This window comes from Prosopis cineraria, unplaced genomic scaffold, assembly GCF_029017545.1.
Source record: "Prosopis cineraria cultivar Desert tree isolate PC_DT_omini unplaced genomic scaffold, ASM2901754v1 PC13, whole genome shotgun sequence".
NCBI classification, from domain to species: domain Eukaryota; kingdom Viridiplantae; phylum Streptophyta; class Magnoliopsida; order Fabales; family Fabaceae; genus Prosopis; species Prosopis cineraria.
Window position 1 is genome coordinate 11,560,539 of NW_026555344.1, and position 23,355 is coordinate 11,583,893.

General features: G+C 34.1%; 2 protein-coding genes across 2 annotated transcripts; both read left to right on the plus strand.

The window, feature by feature from the left end:
- Nucleotides 1-3,236: 3,236 nt before the first annotated feature.
- LOC129290722 (probable protein S-acyltransferase 14) lies at nucleotides 3,237-17,081 on the plus strand. The gene is made up of 7 exons (XM_054927619.1): nucleotides 3,237-3,851; nucleotides 4,028-4,247; nucleotides 4,336-4,427; nucleotides 10,742-10,865; nucleotides 10,944-11,029; nucleotides 11,477-11,542; nucleotides 16,364-17,081. The coding sequence occupies exons 1-7, from the start codon at nucleotides 3,642-3,644 to the stop codon at nucleotides 16,487-16,489; spliced, it is 924 nt and encodes a 307-aa protein (XP_054783594.1). The 5' UTR covers nucleotides 3,237-3,641; the 3' UTR covers nucleotides 16,490-17,081.
- A 2,725-nt stretch (nucleotides 17,082-19,806) lies between these two features.
- Nucleotides 19,807-22,752, plus strand: LOC129291423 (uncharacterized). The gene is made up of 7 exons (XM_054928753.1): nucleotides 19,807-19,873; nucleotides 20,394-20,746; nucleotides 20,835-20,992; nucleotides 21,225-21,305; nucleotides 21,511-21,586; nucleotides 21,679-21,771; nucleotides 22,385-22,752. Exons 2-7 carry the CDS (start codon nucleotides 20,410-20,412, stop codon nucleotides 22,537-22,539), a joined length of 900 nt encoding a protein of 299 aa, XP_054784728.1. The 5' UTR covers nucleotides 19,807-19,873; nucleotides 20,394-20,409; the 3' UTR covers nucleotides 22,540-22,752.
- The last annotated feature ends 603 nt before the right edge of the window (nucleotides 22,753-23,355 follow it).

Consider the following 23,355-nt stretch of genomic DNA (forward strand, 5'->3'; position numbering starts at 1 on the left):
ATTTAGTTTCAAACTCAGAAGCATGGATGCGCCAAAATGGCATCGTGTCTAATATGTATTCGACATAGACACGCATCCTGTACGTGGATGCGGTGTGTCTTTTTGTTTTTCTTTTTGCGAAACGAACAAATACAAGTGGCTGTCGGAGGACACGAGCGAACATGGGCCTTTGAGTGGTTTTTTTTCCTTAGAACAGATGCCCTACTTCACAAGACGTCGATCGATCCCTTTCATTCCCAAGTCCCTCGCCTGACTCGCATTGCTCTGCCTTTGACCAAATGACCCTCCATTATTGCCGATCGCCGTCCTTCCCTCCTCTACTGTCGTCAAGCAAGGTAATATTCTTCTTCGTCGCTCTGTCTGTTTGAGCCATTGTCGCTTTGTCACTCTCTGTGTCTACCTCCTTAGTCACTGTTTTCTTCCTTAGTCATTGTGTCACTATCTTCTCTCCTCCTCAGTCATGACTCACAAGGGTAATATTCTTGAGCTAGGTTGCTGTTCTTTATTAGCCCTCCTTCATATTAAAATATGCAAAAATTGTTTATAATTTTTCAATATTTATGAATTTAAGTTGACCATTATTTTTGGCCACTTGATGGTACTTAATTATTTAATTACTTATATATATATGTATTTAAATGTTTAATATTTAATCATTTATATAGTTGTATTTATCCTAAAATGTTTGAAAATTGTTGTATCCGCGTAGCATGCCGTATTGTATTCGATACTCGTACGCGTATCGGTGCTTCATAGGTTTCAAATAATTATTTTTTGTATCAATTACTATTATTTAAAAAATTAAACTTAATATGTCCACATTTAAATTTTTTTTGTTAATATTTAAAAAATTTATTGTGATAAAATTAATGATATTAGGATTAAAGAACTAAAATGACACTTTATAAAATTAAAATTAAAATAAAATTTTGCATAAAATTAAAAGATTAAAAATATACATTAGCTTAAATTTTATAACATTTCATACTATACTAGTCGTAAATAAAAATGCATGTACTTTAATAACAAAATAAAAATGCATGTATATTTTTATAGACATGGAAGATTCCTTGGGATGGGAAACAAACATGCTCAACGGTGACATCATCTGCATGTTTATATTCAGCTCCCTCGTAAACAATTCACTATCCAAATTTAATTTAATGAATAAAGTCACTTTCTTTGTGGCCAGAAAAAAGTCACCGTCTTTGATATAATTTGAATCTGTCAGTTTTTATGGGATGGCACGCGGTATACCTTCTAGATTCTTGACCTGGTTGAAGGAGCATTTACATTATCATTTAATTAGTTATGAGTTATTTTCGTCTAAGGCTATTATCACATTTGGTAGTAACAGTATGTCTGTAAAGTGCAAGTTATCTTTATCTGTGTGGTAATAATTTCAATATATTATCTTTTAAATAAATTTAGTTGGATTAGAATTCATCTTATTTTATACATAAAAAAAAGAATTCATAGTATTTTTCTATTAAAATTTAATACATTTTTATCAATCTAATGGAAATATAAAATTAAATTTTATACAGAATTTACAAATCTATAATTTATTGAAATTTAAATCTTGATATATCTTTTAATTTAACTTGAAGATTAAATTAAGAAAACCAATTATTATTCAACATTTTTAAATTTAAATTATTTTTTATTTTAAAATATTAGAAAGTAATTTTATCACTCTAAATCTTTTTATCGCTAACATCTCACCTTGAAGAGTCATGTAATGTGATTTTCCTTAATTATTATGTCAAATTATAATTAGAATTAGAATGGGATTTTTTTCCTTAAAGAAGTTATTCAATTTAAACAGTTATTCCATACTTAATATATTTTTGTTAAATTAAATCAAAACATATAGTTGTTAGATTCAAAATTAACTTATATTAGATCCAGATAAAATAATGGAAAAACATCATTTTAGGGATTGAGGGTATTTGATGTCAATCAAAGATCAAAAGATTTTAAAATATCACTACAAGATCAAAGAATAGATTTGAAAATAATTTAGATAAAAAAGATTATAATACCCTTACCTTTTTTTTAATTGACAAGTACCCATTCATAAATTAACAAGTACTTATTCATATTTAACAAAAAGTCATTTACTAATTGATGAATTCAAGAATATGAAAACTTATTTGTGAAAAGGAATAATTGTATATCATGTTTCAATAGGTAACCCTTTATTAATTAACAAGTACCAATTAGTATTTAACAAGAAGTTATTCGCTAATTGATATGTTCAATAATTTAAAAGAACTTAGTTGTGGAAAGAAATAAGTGTAGATCATATTTTAACAAATAATCATTTGTTAATTAATAAATATATATTTATATTTAATAAAAAGCCATTCACCAATTGACAAGTTTAATAATTTAAAAGAATTTGATTGTGAGAAGGCTATTCACCGTTAATAAGAAAAATATTCGTTAGTTGACAAGTTTTTTTTTTAAAATAGGGGTATTATAGTCTTTTTATCATCTAAAATTATTTTTAAATAAATCTCCTAATACATGATATTTCAAAATCTTTTGATTCTTGTTTGATATTAAATTATTTTCATGGTCCTTGAATGATATATTTTCTAAAATAATTGAAGTACCTAAATTTAAGTACCAAAACTACTGGTCCTAATCATGTTAGATAGAAATAAAATAGTTTAAGCACCTAATTTTTTTTCTGTTACACTGTGGTTGGCCTGTAGAATCCAAAGAAAAAGGCAGACTATATCTAATGTTGGAGGCCATTCGCTATGCTCTTTTCTTCATTAAGCGCCAATGTTAAATTGCAAATCCCACGTCTATTTCATTGCTCATTACCATACCACAAACTTCTAATCATGCCTTTATTTTTGGTTTACAACAACCACATTACATGTTAAAGTTGTTGCAAAGTGACGTTCTTATTTTACTTGTATTCTAGCCGTGTCTATAACTGATTGTTAGTTTTCCTTATAAAATTGCTTTTTACCAAAAAAGGTGAGTTACAATTATAATTTATAATCTTCACTGGACAAAAATTTTATAAATTTCCAGTGCTCAATTTTTACAAATTTTATATTATATACATGTGTTTATTATAAACATGAGTATGTATCGATGTACATGTGTATGTATGTATACTATATATAGACAAATTTAACTTTTTAAGGTGAGTTACAACTACAAATTTGCCAAATGTACTGTGTGCGCATATATAATTGCTAAAAGCAGAATGCAAGAGCAAGCAATTGATGATGATAAATTCCCTCATATGATAGCCATCTCATAATTTCCTAGCTCAATAGAATAAAGTTGATTCTTTCTACTGCCTACCTACCCTATTGTGATTTTCTTTAGGCTCGGATTCGTTTGTGTTTAAATATGTTTTAACCCTTGATTTACGAAAGCTATTGTCGGTAATCCCAGAAACCCACGACGCAAGAAATAGCTTTTGTTACTGTAAATTGTTCCCTTTGCTTCGTTCTTCATCTGAGCAGTGCCTACTTTAATCTGTTGCTTTCGAGCAAATCATCAATGATTTACTTAAAACTGTGCTTGTGTCCTTCTTCGGAGTGAACAACAAAAGACTGGGATTTTTTTTTCTAAGTTTAAATAGTATTAGGTTTTTCGTAATCGTGTTTATGCATAGATCTGGAACTACGATGGCTTGGAACGTTTTCAAGTTCTGCACTGCCTTGCGAGGGCTTGGCTCGATCATGATACTCTTGGTCCTCGGGGTTGTAGGTGTCAGTTATTATGCTGTTGTTTTCACTAATTATGGCCCTGCTTTGTCTGCTGGGTGGCCTGATTCTGTCATTGCCATGGTGGTGTTGATCTTGTTTCATTGTTTGGTAAGTTTTTCGCTGCTGACTACTTTCGTGCTGGGGATTATAAGGTTATTTCGAGGTTTTGTTTGTTAGATGTTAAATTTGACTTTTGGTTAGGGAAATGATGAAATGCATTCAGATTCTCTCCTTTGTGTGGGTATAACGGAATGATATTATTAGTTGAAATTCAATTACTGCAGTTGGTTATGCTATTGTGGAGTTATTTTGCTGCGGTTCTTACGGATCCTGGAAGCGTACCTCCTAATTGGAGGCCTGCAATTGACGAGGAGAGAGGAGAAGCTGACCCATTAAATGGATTAGAATTCAGCAATGTGCAGTCGGATCCTTTAAATCAACGAGTCCGGTTCTGCAGGAAGTGCAATCAACTTAAACCACCTCGATGTCATCATTGTTCCGTTTGTGAGTCTTGCTGTAAAATTTTATCATTTTGTCTTTCCATGCTGAAAACACGTGAAGATAACTTTGGTTTCTATGGGTTTGGTGCTAGGTGGACGGTGTGTGCTAAAGATGGACCACCATTGTGTTTGGGTAGTTAACTGTGTTGGTGCTCTAAATTACAAGTATTTTCTTCTTTTCCTGGTATGGGCACGCTAAATTTCATATTTTATGACAATTCAAATGTGTAGCTATGATTTCTTACCTGCATTGATCGTATTGTCTTCACCGCTCTCTATGACTGAGCCATTAATTGTGTGATGTCCGTTTTTAGGTAAAATGCTCTTTGCAGTTTTGCACATGGCGCCTTTATTATGATACCTCTGGTTCTTACATAGGAAGTGAAATTTATTTATGACGAAATAGAATGGGTAACCTGGAATGGACTATTACTGATTTGCTTGTATTGAGACTTACTTAGTTATGCAATAAGATTCTGTGGGAAGCCGTAAGTAGCAGTTTTATATTTTCCATTTCCTTGTCTGTAGATTAAGGCCCTGTTTGGTACATTGGAATGATTTTTAATTGATTGGGAATGGGAATAGGATAATGTGTGGGAATGGCTTTTAAAAACATGTTTAGTATGTTGATGGAATGGTTGAATATTTTTTATTTAATATATGTAATTACTAATTACAGTGGTTAAATGCCAAAATACCCTCATCCTTCTCATTTCAAACAACCCAGCTGTGTTACCCATTTCATCTTCATCTCCTCTTATCCTTCCACAAATCAAAATCAGATCTATGATATATGCTGGATTAAGAAAAAGGACAAAACAAAACAGCAACGTCAAAAAATTTCTCATATGTTATCTTCATACGGTAGAAGACTGGAGGAAGAGTGCAGGGCAAAACAATGAGGATGTTAGGATAGAAAGAGATGAAGAGAGAAGAGAGATAGGTAAACGAGAAGGAGAGAACAGAGGGAAGTTTAGATGAGATGTTTCTGAATAGTGCGTTTTATTAAACGAGTTCAAACACGACACTGCATATCTGGACTTGGGTATTTATAGGGCTGGACTATTAGACTAAATAACAGTAACAGTACCGCCCCATTGAAATAACATTTATACCCCTGCCCCAACTAATTCCGGTAACCCCTAATATTTTCACATCGATACTCCCCTCCCCAACATCCTTGCCCTCAAGGATCAAAAAGAGGAAAATCTGGAAGCTGTTTTTGAAATTTGAACTGAGACAGCCATGTAGCTTCCTTATCTGGCAAGCCTTTCCACTGAACTAACACTTCAGTAATAATTCTTCCTTTCTTTCTTCCCACACGTTTGTTCAGTGTTTTCTCAGGAAATAACAATTCTGGAATTTCTGGCCATTCATCAGGCGGATGTCTCTGCTTCATTGATGGGTCAGGGCATAACTTGAGGAGACAAACATGAAAATTGGAATGAATTCTGGAACTAGGAGGTAATTCCAGTCTGTACGCAACCTTCCCAATCCTCTTGAGCACTTTCTAAGGCCTAAAGTACCTTGGTGCTAGCTTTTGAGTGCTTCTAGAGGCAATAGAGTTTGTCTATAAGGCTGTAATTTCAAAAACACCCATTGGCCTTCTTCAAACTCTCGATCAGATCTTTTCAAATCAGCCCTTTGCTTCATTAAATTCGCTGCCCTATGCAAATGATGCCCTAACACTCCAATCATGTGTTCCCTTGCCTCAAAACTCCTGTCCACAGCTTCAACAATTGCTGATCTAGGCAAATAAGGAACATATAGAGGAGGTTTCTGCCCATAAAGTAATTCATAGGGAGTAGCCTTGATGGAAGTATGAAAACTAGTATTATACCACCATTCAGCAAGCGGTAACCATTTACTCCATTCTTTAGGATTCGCCTAGCACATGCAACGTGGAGAAGTTTCCAAACATCGATTGAGCACCTCAAATTGATCATCGGTTTGAGGATGGTAGGAAAAAGTAAGCTTTTGCTCCACTCTAAACACCTTGACGTACTCCTTCCAAAAATTACTAATAAACATTGGATCTCTATCACTTGTCACTTCAACTGGGGCTCCATGCAATCTATGTATATTATCCAAGAATGCTTGAGCTAACGTAGAAGCTGAAAATGGGTGAGATATGGCCATAAAATGGGCATACTTGCTTATTCTATACACTACAACCCAAATGACTTCTTTCCCACATGATTTAGGGAGCCTTTGATAAAATCCATAGTAACGCTCTCCCACACCTTACTCGGAATTGGTAGTGACTGTAACAACCCTGGACTTGCTACTGTCTCATACTTACAGCAGGCACAAGTGTCACAATTTTTGTCAAAGCTGGACTTTCCCCCACCACCAGCTTCCCATTTCTTCTAAGGAATTTGTCATCCCAAGAATAGGCTTTAATACTGCCATGTTGTCTCTGTAACTCAGAAATAAGGCCCTTGAGATCTGGATCCAACTCCCAACTCTCCTCAAGCTTGTGTAATAACTCTGGAGATGATGTATCTAAAATCATCTGAAGTAACTGAGGTCGTGAGAGTCGAGAAAAAGCATCTGCAGCCGTGTTAGCATTCCCCTTTTTATAATGAATTTCATAGTCATACCCCATTAACTTTGTAACCCAATACATCTGAAAAGGGGTCTTCAACTTCTGTCCCAACAAAGATTTAAGGCTTTGCTGATCTGTTTTGATAATAAACCTCCTTCTTTCAAGGTATTGATGCCAATGCTCAACAGCTAGGACAACTGCCAATAATTCCTTCTCATAAACTGCAAACTGGAGCTGTTTGGGACCCAAAGGCTTGCTGAAAAATGCAATGGGTTGATTTCCTTGGAGCAGGACAGCCCCAATTCCCTTTCCACAAGCATCCGTTTCCACTACAAACTCTTTATTGAAATCTGGGAGAGATAAAACCGATGCTGAAAAAAGTATTTGTTTCATCTTCTTGAATGTGATAGCAGCTTCTTCATGCCACTTGAATGCATTTTTCTTTAAAAGGTCTGTCAAGGGTTTGATTATTTGTCCATACCCTTTGATAAACCTTTTATAGTACTTGGCAAGCCCTAAAAAAGACCACAATTGTTTAATAGTAGTTGGTGCAGGCCAATCTACCATTGCTTGAATTTTCTGAGGGTCAGTAGCCACCATTCCATTACTAATAATGTGCCCTAAGTATTCCACCTTATTGTTGGCAAATGTATACTTGCTTCTCTTGATGAAATAATGATTTTTCTGCAAAATTTCAAACACTAGTCTTAGATGCTGAACATGCAGATTCAAATTTGAGCTATAAACTAAAATGTCATCAAAGAAGACAAGAACAAAGTGGCACAAATAAGGTCTAAAAATAGAGTTCATTGCTCCCTGAAATGTTGCTGGAGCATTGGTTAACCAGCCACTCATAATGACCTGATTGAGACTGGAAGGCTGTTTTAAACGTGTCTTGAGGCTCTATTCGGATTTGATGGTATTCCGCTCTCAAATCCAGCTTTGTAAACCATCTAGCTTCCCTCAATTCATCCAATAATTCTTCCACAAGTGGAATAGGATATCTATTTTTTATTGTCTTCTTATTAAGCTCACGGTAGTCGATACACATGCGCCATGAGCCATCCTTCTTTTCTACCAACACAATAGGTGCAGCAAAAGTGGAGCTACTTTCTTGTATCACTCCTGTAGCTAGCAACTCTCCCACCATTTTCTCAATAAGGTCCTTTTGGGCAGAAGAATAACAATAGGCTTGAGATTAATAGGATCTATCTCTTCTGTAAAAGAATAGGGTGGTTATGACCCTTTCTAAAAGGGGCCAGACCTTTAGGTTCATCAAAAAAACTGTTAAGTTCTTCCAAAAGGTCACCAACAGCCTCTGGAATGGTTTCTGTTGGTTGCACAGCATGGTTTTGACTCTGAAACTGACTATTTTCTGCTAATTGGAGTAGAAATAATTGGCACCCGTCTCCATTCTTAATTTCCAACTTGCTGGAATCAACCATTTGCCATTTTGATGGAGGTTGTGCCTGCAAAACACACATTTTCCCATCATTCTAGAAATACATAGTAGCAGAAATATAATCCCGAAAAGCATAATGAAGGCTTTTAAGCCATTCCCAGCCCAACACAACATCATAAGTGCGTATGTTTATTATCCTGAGGTCTCGGCCAAAGTCTTCTCCTTGCATTTTCCATTTAAATGCCTTCCAAACTCCAGATATTTTCAATTTTCCAGCCCCTGCAACCACTGCATCAGTCCATCCATCTTCTTCTTCATTCCAGCCCAGCTTCTTTGCCAAATTATAATCAAGAAAATCATGGCTGCTTCCATTATCTATGAGAATTTGGATAGGTCTCCTTCCCACATATCCTTGAAGTCTCATAGAATTCATACTAACTTCACCCTCAATGGCATGCATTGAAATTTGATGGCATTCAAGAGGAATTTCTTATTCATCAGGGTCTGTCTCGTTAGGTTCCATCCCTCTTCCTCCAGATTTTCATCCAGCTCTATTAATTGCAATTGCATCTTGCGTCTTTGAGGGCGATTATGGTTTCTAGAAAATTTATGACAGTAAAAGCAGAGGTTTTGTGCTCTGTGTTCTGCCTCCTCCTCTGGTGTTAATTTTGTAGGAATTTTAATCCCAAAAATAAACTGGTGAGAAGAAGAAGATGAATCTTTTGCCGTGTTAGACGCTGAGCTTTGCATGACTGAGGATTCTGAGGTTGGCCGTGCTGTTCTAGTTGTGTTTTGGCGAGACCCATCATGTGAGAAGCTCTGTTTCAGTGCTGCCTAGGCATTCACAGAACGCAAAGAGGCTGCAGATGTCGTGATGTTGCTTTGCGATGTGTAGGATACCTTTCTTGAGCACATGTTTGCTTCTAGTGATTTCTGAAGGTGTATTTCTTGAAGTCGGGCTAGACTTCTTGCATCTTGAACAGTTGTGGGCTTAAGTAACCTTACTGGCCCAGCATATTCTTCTTGTAAACCTTCTAAATAGGTCTGCACCAGATACTCCTCAGTTAGGTCCAGCTTACATACGATTTCATCAAAAGAATCATTGTAATCTCCTAAGCTCCCTGTCTGTTGCAGCTGCATGAGTTCTGCCATGGGTGCTTCATAAGTAGGTCCAAATCGGTTCTTTATGGCTTTTGAGTATTCTTCCCACCTAGTCGCACGTCTCCTTCTAGTACGCATGAAGCTTTGATGCCATTGAAAGGCCTTCTCATTGAGATGAATACTAGCCGTCATGACCTTCCACGCGTTTGGGGTGTTATCAAGCTGGAAGTACTGATCGCACTTTACAAGCCATCCAAGAACATCTCCTCTCTAAAATCTTGGAAGCTTTATCTTGATAAATCGGGTAGGAGGTTGGTATTCTCGTTCTTGTCTTGGTCACTGGCGTCCTCCAATTCTTCGATGGTGTCCTTCTGCCTTATTGGAGTCTGTCTCATGATGGGTTCGAGACTCTTCTACCATGCAGACAAGTTCTACAACCTAGGTAGTGAGCCCTTCAATCTAATTTTCAACCATCGTGAGTCTTGCATCTGTTTCTTCAGCCATTCTTGTTTCCAAAGGAGTGATGGGCATATGAGGGAGGAAGGATTGGCTTTAGATACCACTATTAGGATGGAAAGAGTTGAAGAGAGAATAGAGATAGGTAGACGAGAAGGAGAGAACAGAGGGAAGTTTAGATGAGACGTTTTTGAATAGTGCATTTTATTAAATGAGTTCAAACACAACACTGCGTATCTGGACTTGGGTATTTATAGGGCTGGACTATTAGACTAAATAACAGTAGCAGTACTGCCCTATGGAAATAACATTTAATACCTCTGCCCCAACTAATTCCTATAGCCCCTGATATTTTCATATCAGGGGAGCAATTTTGTCTGAAAAATTGTTAAGCAAGGATAGTTTGGTTAAAAAAAACTCATTCCCAAGGAATGAGGACCATTCCCATGGTTAGTGGTGGGTTTGCTGGCTTCCATGAATGAGGGAATGGTGCTCTCCTTAGGAATGGCTGATGACATGCATCAAACATGCAAGATGGCCCAATCCCTCACCCATTCTCATTTCTCACCAAACATGCAAGGGGGTAAATACTAACCAAACGCAGTCTCATACCAAACATGGCCTAAAGTCTTTTATGGTTTCCTTCTTATCCTATGTGGGATGTTGATATTGTTTTCTCCATGTTGTCACTTCTTTTTTATGTGCAAAAAGAGATGATATGCTTCCTATAACCTCAAAGGTATGAATGAAGAACTGTTCTTTTTTCCTTTTCTTTCTAGCTAGTTGAAACACTTTAATTATATGTTGCTATGCAGAATATTAGCGGGTGCCAATTTCCAAAGACAAAAAAAATATGAATGATATTTAATGAGCCTGCATATTCTACACTATTGCTATATTTGGAATGGTTGTGTATTTGTTTCCTTTATTTGTGGCTGCCTACAGAAAAATCCTTGCAGTTGTGATGTCATTCTATTTTATCTTTGTGCAGTTCTACACATTTCTTGAGACAACTCTTGTGACGATATCATTGTTGCCAAACTTCATTTCATTCTTTAGTGACGCAGAAATTCCTGGAACACCTAGCACACTTGCGACAACTTTTCTTGCTTTCGGTAGGGTCTTGAAGCACTGTTTTACTCAATTGTTAGTTTGTACTTAGAATTTGTATAACATTGTTGAATTATGAACAGTTTTGAACCTGGCATTTGCGTTGAGCGTTTTTGGATTTCTTATTATGCACATATCTTTGGTGGCTGCTAATACAACTACTATTGAGGTAAATTTTTGCACGCCTTTATTTCTTTAGTCCTTTATCTACCTGAAACAATCTTCTGGATTTGATCCTTTTTTTTTCCTTTCTTTCTTTGTTTTCTGTGGTTGGAGATGCTTCTAGGTTCCATTGTCTTTCTCTAAAACTAATTGTTGTGGCAGATTGAAATATGGTTATCAAGAGAAGCTAAACATGTAGCGGTGCTTACAAATTGGATTTAGTTTAGCACTCCTTTTAGGTTCATTTAAAATGACAAATGTTTCATGATGCATCAAATGGAAGTCAAAAACTTCAAGTGATTGTGCATTTTTCTTTCTTTCTTTCTTTTTGTGTTTTGAAAATCTTTCAACATAAAAAATATGATTTACTTCTTTATGCTCCTCCTTAAAGTGGGAGTGGATTGGATAGTGTTTGTGACTTTTCTGTGGGATTTCCTTCCCTTTCTTTTACCAGGCATATGAGAAGAAAACTACTCCAAAATGGCGTTATGACCTTGGTCGCAGAAAAAATTTTGAACAGGTGTGTTCATGTCAGTGTATTAACGTTGTCAATATATATTTCTTTTTAGATGTTAACGTAAGTATTTCATTCACTCTTCTCAAAAAATGTTCTCAACACAATTAAGAACATATTAGTACTGACAATCTATGCGCTGACATCAAGCTTCTGGGCACAAGATACAGGGTTTACATTTGCAGCTTTATTTGTTAGAGTCTAGAGAATATAGATCTTCTGGTTGAGGTTTTCTTTTGTTTAAGCATTAAAGTTATTGAAAAGAATTTACTTAAATCTGGTCGTCTTAAGGCTCTTGACACATAAATTTGACTTGCTTTGAGTTTATAAATTCAGAGTAGGCTTGGCCTCTAATCATGCTGTTTATAGGGTCATTAACCTTTATCTCTATTTTCTTAAATAAAGAAACTGTAAACTGCATTAAGTTGGGAAGTTTGCCCAATAGCTATTATTTATGAATTGCTTGAGTCTACAAATGGTTCATTGGACAAACTGCAGATTGTTACTATCATATATCATGCTCATACCCCGCCTGAAATTTGGCTAACTAGATGAATTGACATAGTTTTAAGAATCTTTCCTTCGTTTGACTAGCTTTGATGTTTAACTTGGTATATACTTAGATATTTAGTTCATTGTCAAGTATTTGATAAGCTCCCCCCATGAACAGAAGACATCTGTGTTGGTAATCCTTATGCAGGCAAACGGCAGTTTTCTTACTTTGGTACGTTAGCATGATGTCAAAAACGTAATTTTCTTCCATTAGCTGTATTGAAATCTTATCTGCCTTTAATCTGGCATCAACTAATGTCACCATCTAACGCCAAGTCGGTTAATGTCAAATCCTAATTTTTAAGACTTTCCCTATGCAATTGGGAGCAATATGGTTCAGGCGAAACAGAAATTGAAGCCCATAAATTAAAATTTACAAATTATTTGTTGGGTTACTGCTTATTTGGTAAGTGCAGAATTTTTGCTGAACTTTGAAAGTTCATAACTAAATCTAGAAAATTTGTATGAGGATGCTCTAAAATGCTCTAAAATTCTCTTGAAAGCTGTTAAAGTCATTTAAGTGATAAAAATACATTTTATACCCTTTTTGGTTCCAAATAGTATAGTTTATTCGTTTTTTCAAAGCTTCTTTGTTTCTCATATAGAATTTGTGCCACTTGAAAAATTCATAACTCAAGATTTACATATCCAAATGATCTGGTTTGGGACTTTTTAGAAAGATTTATGTCTCTATTTTTACCATAAAAATTCTCATGAGCATTGGATATGGGTTATTATATGTTAAACAATGAAACAGTAACCCCCCTCTATAAAGAGCCTAAGCTGGACAATCCCAATCATGCATATTAAAATCATGATTTCAAGGCTAGTTTAGGACTCCAAATTGGCCATCATACATCAACACGTATTACTTATACATACCAAAGCCTCATCATAAATTTACATAGCTTATAAACTTATTTATACATTTTTCCTCTCTATAAAAGTAATGCCATAGGAAAAATTATCTCCTAGTCAACTTATTTTTACTTCTTGCTCTAGCTCTTCTTTTGAAAGCTTATAACCTAGCATGGTTAGTCATTGGGGGTGAGATTTGAGAGAAACTCAGTAGTAAACAATACCATTCAAGCACACAAGGCATAAGTTTTATACATAACATATACTTGCATCACGTGACTTCATAACTAACATATTGACATGTTACATGCTCATACATCATACATGGATCATGGAACATTTAAAAACAAAGCTTCAAACATTCATTCATGATTCATAGAAGTAAGGAAACAAATCATACATATCATCATGCAAGCATAAATACCAAGCATGTAATGAAGGGCAAGTTTACTACCTTTTTGGCTTTACTATTCCTTCTTTCTTTTTCTTGCTTCCATTTGATCCCTCATGACGAAACCTCCAATTCCTTTTCCATGATACTCATTGGCCCTAAATATTTGCTATAGAATATTTATGACAACTGTTAGGTCCAATAATCACATTGTCAATACATGACTACTTCACTCTTTATTTAATTTAATTCTTGCTTTCTTTATGTCAAGATTTCACATAAACTTTCCTTAGCATAAAAATTTTTGTACAATCATTCCCTCCCTCCCCAATTTTTCATAAGAAACTCATTTTTAAACTCAAATTTAACAAATTCTAACTTCTTCCTTTTGAACCAGCCTTGATAGTAATTGGTATTTCATAACCTAGATTGTGGTTTCTTTCAAGTTATTTACATGCTTCATATGTACATATCTCAAGGCTAGGTTTTAAATCATATTTCATAAACTTAAATGCTTAACTAATCATTGCTTAATTCTTTCAAAAATTGGGCAGCATTTCCTCTTGAAAATTGACCATCTAAAAATTACATCAAGCTTGAAATCAAGGTACCATTTGTTAATAATCAATAAGTAACATCTATATGGCCATTTCTATGCCCTTTCCTAGCATTTAATCATCAAAACAACAAATCTTATTATTTAAACAAAATAGGGCAGCATCTCATCATCACAAAAGCTCAAGCAAAATTTTGATAAATAGCTCAAAGAGAAGCTCTTTCATATCTCTTCTCTATGCACTAACTTATTCTTGCTTTCTTCACTACTTCTTCCATCTATGTCACTTCAAAGTCATCCTCTTGCGAAATTAAAACCATAGAAATGTTCATCTTGATGAGAGGAACAACTTTTGTGAAGGCACTTTTGATGTAGAAATGGAGTTTAGATGGGGATTTTGTTTCATTTTTCGTCTCTCTCTAATCCACCATGGACAAAACCCAAGGTCACTCTCCCTCTCTCTTTTTTGCATGTTAACCGAAATGAGGAAGGATAAATGCGTGTGGTGGTGTTTTCGTGGAAGATTGAACCAATTTTAAAAATTAGTCTTATCTTTTGAGCAATTTCGAACCAATAAAATTGGTATAATTCATCCAAATATTTCTTCTTTTTGTAAATTGATTTCCTTTAATTTTTCATGAATTTTGGGTAATTTTCTGTAATTACACTTTAAGACCCAAAGCTGTCAGAAATTGCACTTTAACCCTGATTGAACTTGATATTTCCAGGTTAACGTTTACTCTTTTTTTTCTTTTAACTCTAAGTACCTTTTCATACTCTCATTATATTTAATTAATATAATTACCTTTGAACATTAATGATTACTATGTGGCTCCAGATAAGCTATTACTCTTATTTGTTTTTCTTTTCTTTTCTTTCTTGACCTTAATAGTAGTTGAGATATCTAAAAAAAAGTCAAGGGTACTCTTTCTGTAATAATTGGCCAAATTTAAGAGGTTTTGGTATTTTAAATTCATCCTAGACTATCGTCTTCCTAGAGAATTATCATATACACTGGCTCAATAACTTTCTACTTGGTCCAGTGTGACCATTACATCTAACTCTGATCTTGAGATCTAATTGCAATCTCACTGTGCCCTTTTTGGATCTACTATTATCCTTAGGGTCTACTTGTGATCCTTCTCTAGAAGATTTAGAACATAAGGATAAAGTCAAATAATTTTACCTTTATTTAGTCCGGCAATTTTATTAATTATTCTCCAAAATGATCTCTTAGATATTTTGTTACCTTCTTAGACCTTACTTATTCCCCTTTTAGCCTATCCTGGACACTTTTGAACTTTAACTTGCTCATTTCTTAGTTTTGGACGCTTTCTCGAAGTTTCTGAAAATATTACGCTTTTGCTCAAGAAAAACTTTAAAATTATAATTTGGTCCCTAAGAATCATTTCATCTTTTTAGGGCACTTTAAGGACTTTTGACTACTTGAGCTTAGTAGGTTACTGAATTCTTGCATATTTTTGAGCTACTAGGCCCAAAATTCAAGATGTTACAGTCAACTTATTTGAAAAGTGGAATAGAGAGGGAGAAAAAAAAAAAACAACAGACATGGAGGATGAGGAAGAAAAGGTCCAGGCTCACAATATTAAGCAGAACTACATTATTCTCTGGACCTATTTGTCTTAGTCTCTTTTAATTTCTGTGTAATGGGAAAAAAAAGATATGCAAGTATTAAGCCATGGGCTCAATATAAGAAGCATGGATAAGGACATGACGTGATACAGAAACAGCAACAGGACAAAATATCAGTTGAAGTATTGGGCTTAATATACTTGACATGAATCATTAGTTCCTCATTGCCTGTTACATTTGGATGTAGGTGGGTTTAGATTTGGATTTGAATTTGACCAAATCTGCCATTTGGATCTAGAAAAATTTATGGATTTGGATTTAATCCAAATTTTTATTTTATTATAATTCTTTTGTAATTTCAAATTTCTATACACCTTGGTCATTTGAAATATTAGCTATTCTAACCCTTTTGTCCTCTTCTTGTTTTCATTTCCAATCTCCCTCATTTCATTGTCTTTCAATTTGACTTTTTTATATCACGCAAACAAAATGTTTTAAATACATGTGTTTAAAATTTGAGATTTTAAATTTAAAATCTAAATTCAAATTAAACACTACCTTAGTGAAGTGCCGAGGAGTTTCTAAATATAGTGTTATGGAAGTATGCTTTTTGTTTTTTTTTTCTTTTTTGGAAGCATCATTAGATTTGAAAATTAAAAAAAAAAAAATTCTCGTACCCCACATCCTCAGTCACGATGCATCTGCTCTTGTAGATTTGCAGAAACATGGAGACATTGTCCGTGCAATTGATATGACCTGGGTTTTATATTATCCTATCCTATCCGCACACTTTATGGTTCTTTTGGTTCTCTGGAGCACCATGTATAAAATTGTTGGGACTCACTCATTCTATTGCTTCTTGTTCAATTTGTAACAGGTCTTTGGGATGGACAGGCAATACTGGCTTATCCCTGCTTACGCCGAAGAAGATGTAAGAAGGATGCCAGCACTTCAAGGTTTTGAGTATCCATCAAAACCCGACTACGATTCGCAAGAGTTCTGACGGGCTACTGGTGACTGGCACAGCGTGAAAACTTCTGTTTTCCTTGTAAAATAACACAAAATGCAAAAGGTCTCTGGAATCCGTCCGACTTTCAGTGTCTAACTGAACAGTAAGCATTCGACTAACCTGAGCTTCCGGGCGAATCATTCCCCCAGAGGTACTTGGTATGGCTAGTTTTCAGAGGGATCCTCGTGGTGTTTGAGAGAATGGGAGTTTAAGGTTAGAAGAGAACTTATTTGCAGCTTGGTTAAGTGTTTGATATTATGCTTTTCAATAAATTTATAACATGCGAAAAATAGATTTTGAAATTGTTGGAAAAAAGTCCATGTTATATTTTTATTGAAATAGCCTAATGCAATTACTCACTGAATTGTGTCTGAACCATGGAATTGTTGATGCTTTGATGAGGTTAGGGCAGGATCAGGGAGTGTATGATAAGAAATGCAATTAAAACAAAAAACAAAAAACAAAAGTTTCCCTTCATCTGGTCACACATGTTATTTGAATTATTGATTGCTCACTTGATATTACCTTGTGCCTTGCACATATGTGGTTTGGCTTCGTTCATGTATAATATCCATTTCACATGTCACTGATCATTGTGTTACTTGTTTCTGGCACGATGCCCCGTGCTCTCATTTTTTCAAAGTACTAGACACTGGATTGATTAAAATATTAGTTTAATAGTTAATAGTTAAAATTATAGTTGTAATGTGTTTAAATGGGTTATATATAAAGCATTTCATTAAATTAATTAAAATATTGATTTAATGGTTTATTAGTTTAACCAAGCGGTCCATACACACCAATAATGAGATGACTTCAAAGGATCATCCAATGTCAATGATAAATTATTACTCCTTTAGCTCATAACATGGTACATTTTCTAAAATGCCTTGTTTGGTCTAAAATCGAGAGAGTATTTGGTGATTTTTATAATTTTTTAATTATATTCACATTTCATTTATTATATTTTTTGCAAAAAACTTATTGAAATTTTAATTGCCATAACTAAGATATTTTTGTAAAGCATTTAGTGGGAGTATAATTAGAGATATATAATTTTTTTAAAATTGTGAAGTAGTTATTATTAATGTTATATATCAATTATTATGAACTTAGGGATTAATTCCTTGTAAATTGGGGTGGACTCCTTTGTGAGAAAATTAAATAGATATTTATAAATAAATTTATGTTGATCAAAATATTTTTAATGATAGTAATTTCTTATTAAAAATAGTTTATTAGAAACATGCGTAACCTCTTAGTTTTATCTATTTATTTATTTTTTTTGGGTACTGAAACTACCCCATGTTCATTTTTCAGGTAATCAAAGCTACCCCATGTATTATTATTATTATTTTTTTAATGTGAAGGGTATTGTGGTGGGTTTGTGGGAAGGAGTGTAAATATAAAAGGGAAAATGACAATAAAGTCTCAAAAGATCAATTTTATACGAGTTAAGTCTCAACTAATTTTAAAAGGTCAATAAAGTCCCAGAGTCCTTAAATGGTATTTTGATGTCACAGGAAAAGACCGAAACACCCTTCTTCAAGTAAAAGCTCATTTTCTTCTCTGCCTGAACGAGTCTTAGTGTGTGACGCGAAGCTCTGTTCTCTGGGTTTGCGTTCTTTAATCCATACGGTGAACGAGGGCTTGGTTGGGCCAAGGGAGAGTGATGTTTCTGGGGGCAGCACGCGTAGCCGGCAACTGAGAGTTGAACACTTGAAGGAGAAGATGGAAATGTTGGCGACGGTGACAGAAGTGAGAATCCAAATTTTGCAATTTCCTTAGAAACAATTTGCAACTAATACTTAAAATTTTGGATCGAAAAACTATTAAATTCGTTGAAGAGTTAAATCCTTTAGGACAAAGCTCCAATAATTTATAAGTGAGAAACCAAATTTTGCAATGCTCTTAGAAACAATTTGCAACTGGTACTCTAAATTTTGGATCGAAAAACTATTAAATTCGTTGAAGAGTTAAATCCTTTAGGACAAAGCTCCAGTAATTTACAAGTGAAAAACCAAATTTTGCGATGCCCTTAGAAACAATTTACAACTGGTACTTCAAATTTTGGATCAAAGAACTATTAAATTCGTGGAAGAGTTAAATCTTTTGGGACAAAGCTCCAGTAATTTGCAAGTGAGAAACCAAGTTTTGCAATTCCCTTAGAAACAATTTGCAACTCATATTCGAAATTTGGGATCGAAGAACTCTGATTTGTGAAAAACAGCATGAGACTTTATTGGCTTTTAGAATTACCTGGGACTTAACTGGTATAAAATTAGTTTTTTGGGACTTGATTGTCATTGTCCCAATATAAAAAGAAGTGTAAATATATGGGTGAATAAGTGGATATTATTGGTAATTGCTCGTTACCCAAAAAAAAAAAGGAAAGGGTATCGTTAGGCTTACTTTTTTCATTTTATTTATAAATTATTTCTAACATTTTTATTAAAATAAAAAAATTAAGTCTTATTAATTTTATTTAAAAATTTAACAAGTTTTTAATTTAATTTCTGTTAAATATATATTAAAACTAAAATAAACTAACATTTAATAATCTTTTCAATATTTAATAAAGACAAAAGATAAAAAAAAAAAAGGACATAATAATCGTAAAGATATCATATAAATAAGATTAAAACAAAAATTCTCTCTATGTGTCAAGGAGTATCAAAGTTTTTGTAATTATAAGTTATTCCAAAGGCAACAAACGCTACCTTCTTTTAGACATGAGGTTTAGGATTCAAATTTTATATTGACATGTGTATCTCATTAATTTGATATGATGAGGTTTAGGATTCAAATCTTATATTGACATGTGTATCTCATTAATCTAATATGATAAATTCATTTATTAATAAGATAATAGGCTTATTAATGATAGGGTGCTTTTGACAAAAATAAAAGATCAATGAGGTTAATTTTAAACCTTTAAAAACAAAGAAAATAATATATAAGGATGTTGAACTTAAAAAGTTTTATATATTTTAGTCATTAATTTATAGTTATGAACTATTCATATATTTATTTATTTATTATTTTAATAATTTTATAAAATACTAAATCTTAACCTTTATTTATTTATTCATTCATTTAATGATTTTTTAACACAACGATGAGAAGAGGAACAAGATCCAGTCCCCCCTGGGCTAAGTAAATGTAACAAACCTGGTCAATCCCGAAGTTTCCAGCTTTTCCAGATGAATTCAAATTCATGTACCTTCTTCAACCAAAAGTCCACGTGTCAACATCCCATCCGTTCTCTCCATATATATATATATATATATATTCCTCCCTTTATTTTAAACGGAAGGTTGTAGTCATTTCTGGTTCTTTCTCTTCTCTATCTCCCTCCATTCTGTAACAGTCTTGGAGGTAAGATTTCTCTCCCCGCCATTTATCTGAAGTCATTTTCTCTTCATGTTCTATTTCACGCTCATTTTCTTCCAAACCGAATGGCGGTTATTAGCACGATCATGTAACCGCAACCTCACGAGTTAGGACTATGGCAATTTGAATTTGAATTTATAGCATTAGGCTTCGTTCCATCATCCGAACTTCATGAGCGTCTCTATGGCAGATTTATGGTGTTGTCTTCGTCATTTCCAGTGCCCGATCTTCAATGAACCACGCGAATTTCTTTGGTTTTGTTTTGTTTTTTTTGTTTTTTGCTTTTTTTGTGTCCTGGCTTAAAGTCTGCTATATCTTTAATGTTGTTGAATCATGGGTCCTAAATTGATGTAACCGGATTGGATATGATAAACTTGATGTTGCGTGTTAATGGTGTTTCGTAGTTGTCTGAGTGTCTGGAGTCTGCGAAGGCACAGAGATAACCCCCTTTTTTTATGTAAAACATAACATGCTTTTCTTACTAGTTTTTTTTTCCTTGGTGAAGACTCTAGGCCGAAGATATGCAGAGTAGAAGAGAAAGTAGTGATAGAATGTTTGAATCAATGAATTCCTTTAGCGGCTTTGGATCACATAGATCAATGCTGTCGAACCTTTTTGGAGGAAGGGATCCGTTTGATGATCCTTTTTTCACTCGCCCCTTTGATAGCATATTTGGTCCTAATTCTGCACCGAGAAATATGCAGAACATGAACAAAGAAAAGGGAGTGATTATAAAAGAATTAGATTCTGATGATGATGAGGGAGATACCAATTACTCTGAAACTGGAGATGATGACAAAAAGCATTCTAGATCAACCATGGAACCATCTGTTGAGCATCCAGATGATGATGCTGACGGTGAATTACTTTCTCTGTTTCTTGAGGATTATGTCATAGCTTAATTCTTTTGCTGTACTAAGTGTGTACTGTACTGTTTGATGTCTAGGAGAGAAGCTCAAGCAGGTGGCTCACAGGAATGATTATAGCAAGGTAGAAACCCAAAAGCCTGGCAATTTTTCTTTCCAGACTAGCAGAGTTACATATGGAGGTGTTGATGGACAGTACTATGCGTCTACGAGAACCAGAAAAGTAGGAGGTGAAGGGGTATGTAACCTGTGTCAACTTTTGTTAACTTGTGTTGCTTGTGTCTAGGTTTGTCCGTTTTAGCATATAGTTTAAGCTCTTTGGTTTGGATTGCCACAATATTATATTATTGTTATTTTTTTTTCTTTTTCATAATCTTAGATCCGAGACTTGTATCAAGGCTAATTAATTTTACCTATGTAACTTCCTCTCTTGTGACTAATAATGAGGGTTCTCTGTCGTTGACATATAGGTAGTTATTGAGGAAAGCAAAGAAGCTGATAAGACAACAGGTCAGGCAACACACAGGATTTCCAGAGGAATCCATGATAAGGTGCTTATCAGTATATTGATCTTAGGTTTTACGCTTCTAGTAACCATAACTTTTGTCATAAATGTTTGATTCCTTTTGTGAAGAGCTCGATCAAAAATATTGTGCATGACATGAACTTGAATGAAAGCCTGAGAATTTGTTCCCATATTCTCCCTCCTCTCCAAATTTTATTCTCATTTGTTGAACTTGTGGATTATTGTTGTAGGGTCATTCATTTACTAGGAGGCTTAATTCAGATGGTAAGATTGACACTATGCAGACTTTGCACAATCTTAATGAAGGTACGATGGTGTTCCGTGATTTTCTTCTTCTTAATGAAGGGGCGAGACTGTGTTCCATGTTTAATCTATTTAATTTGTTTTTAATATTTCAGATGAGCTTTCAGGCTTTGAGGAAAAATGGAAAGGTAATAATATTGGGCACTTGCCTGGGTGGAAAGGAGGATCTGGTATGCATTGGAATGAAAGTAAGCTTCCTTTCTTCCCTTGGTGTGAATGTGTGTTTTCTGCTAAACATGCTGAAATGAAATTCACTGATATTTAATGATAATGTTCAGATTGGAAATTCTATTTCCTCACTTTGCCGTCAATAACTGCTTGTGAATTTCAAGATGCATTAGTTATATCTATCTATGCTAACATTTTAGGCGCAGGAAGAAAATAGATACCCTTGACTCACTAGATCTCGTCTAATAAACAAGTAACAAGTACAATGATTTCCTCATTATTTTAAAATTCCAAGTTCTAACACTGTTATAGTTGAGATAGTAAAACTTTTGATCTTTCAAATTTGTTTTGATTATCAATTTGATTCCTAGAGTTCAATCTTTGCCAAGTCCCTAAAATTTCATAACCATATTGTTTATCCTTCAAACCAAAAGGAGTAATTGTGTGTGATTTTGAAACTTTTAAAAATTTCATTGGTAAAGATTTTTCAAGAACCAAATCACTAACTGAAGCAAGAGTGATTAAGAATTTCATTTATCTAATCTGTAGCTCTTTGAGAATCATACATATATAGTCGTAGTTCCCTAAAAAATAATAATAATAATAATAATTGCATACTTGATCATGATATAGGTTCTGGCCATGGCGAACCTACGGAAAACCGCATGTGGAGAAATTGGTCATGCCCATCGTTGGAGCATGGAGGAAGCTCCAGAGGATCAGTGTCCCGCAATGAAACGAGCAGTAGTGGTAGAGCAAAGAAAGTTGTGAGGATCAACATAGAGTGATACAGCCATATATCTTTGGTAGAAAATCCCGGTCCTGTATTTTTGCCTCCAGAATGTGCTGAACCATGTCAAGAGCTAGCTTGAATATTCGTCTGCTTCTGATTCTATCATCACGTTAGTGACATTGTTAGGTTATGCTCAATTGCCACGTGCATATGGTACGAACATTTTGTGTCATTTGAATACCCAAAGAGTAGTTTGATTTGGCCTTAATCCTATAGATTATGGAATATTTGATTCTTAATCTATAATCCGTCCCTTAAAAATTACTCCTTTCGATACTTACTATGAAACAGCTCGAGATTTTTTTTTTTTTTAAGGTCTTAGAATACAATGTTTTATATATGATTATTAATGACGACTAAGAGAAAAATTGGAATTTTATATATTTTTAATAATTTTAAATATATAATTATCATTTCTTGATGAGCATGAATTTAATTAATTTTGTAGTGTTATGAAGGACCGAAATAGTATGAAACTTTTTTAATGGAATTATATCTCCAATTAGTGTGATAAGAATTGAACGATTAGTCTTTTAAGTCCTATGCAAAAAAAGAGCGAAAAGCTTAAAAACAGTCAAAAAGTTATTGAAGAATTTATTTAAAAAATATTACTGCTAAATGCAAAGTGAGGGGAGCACATGTGATATGTCCCCTCATTTTGTGAAAATTACATATTTTGGTTATAAGTTTTTATATTTTATACCTTTTCTTTTTATATTTTGTTCCTCATCTGGATATTTTAAATTTATTTTAGTTTTAAATGATAATGAGTTAACAACTTTATAACATAAAACCACATAAAAAAATCATA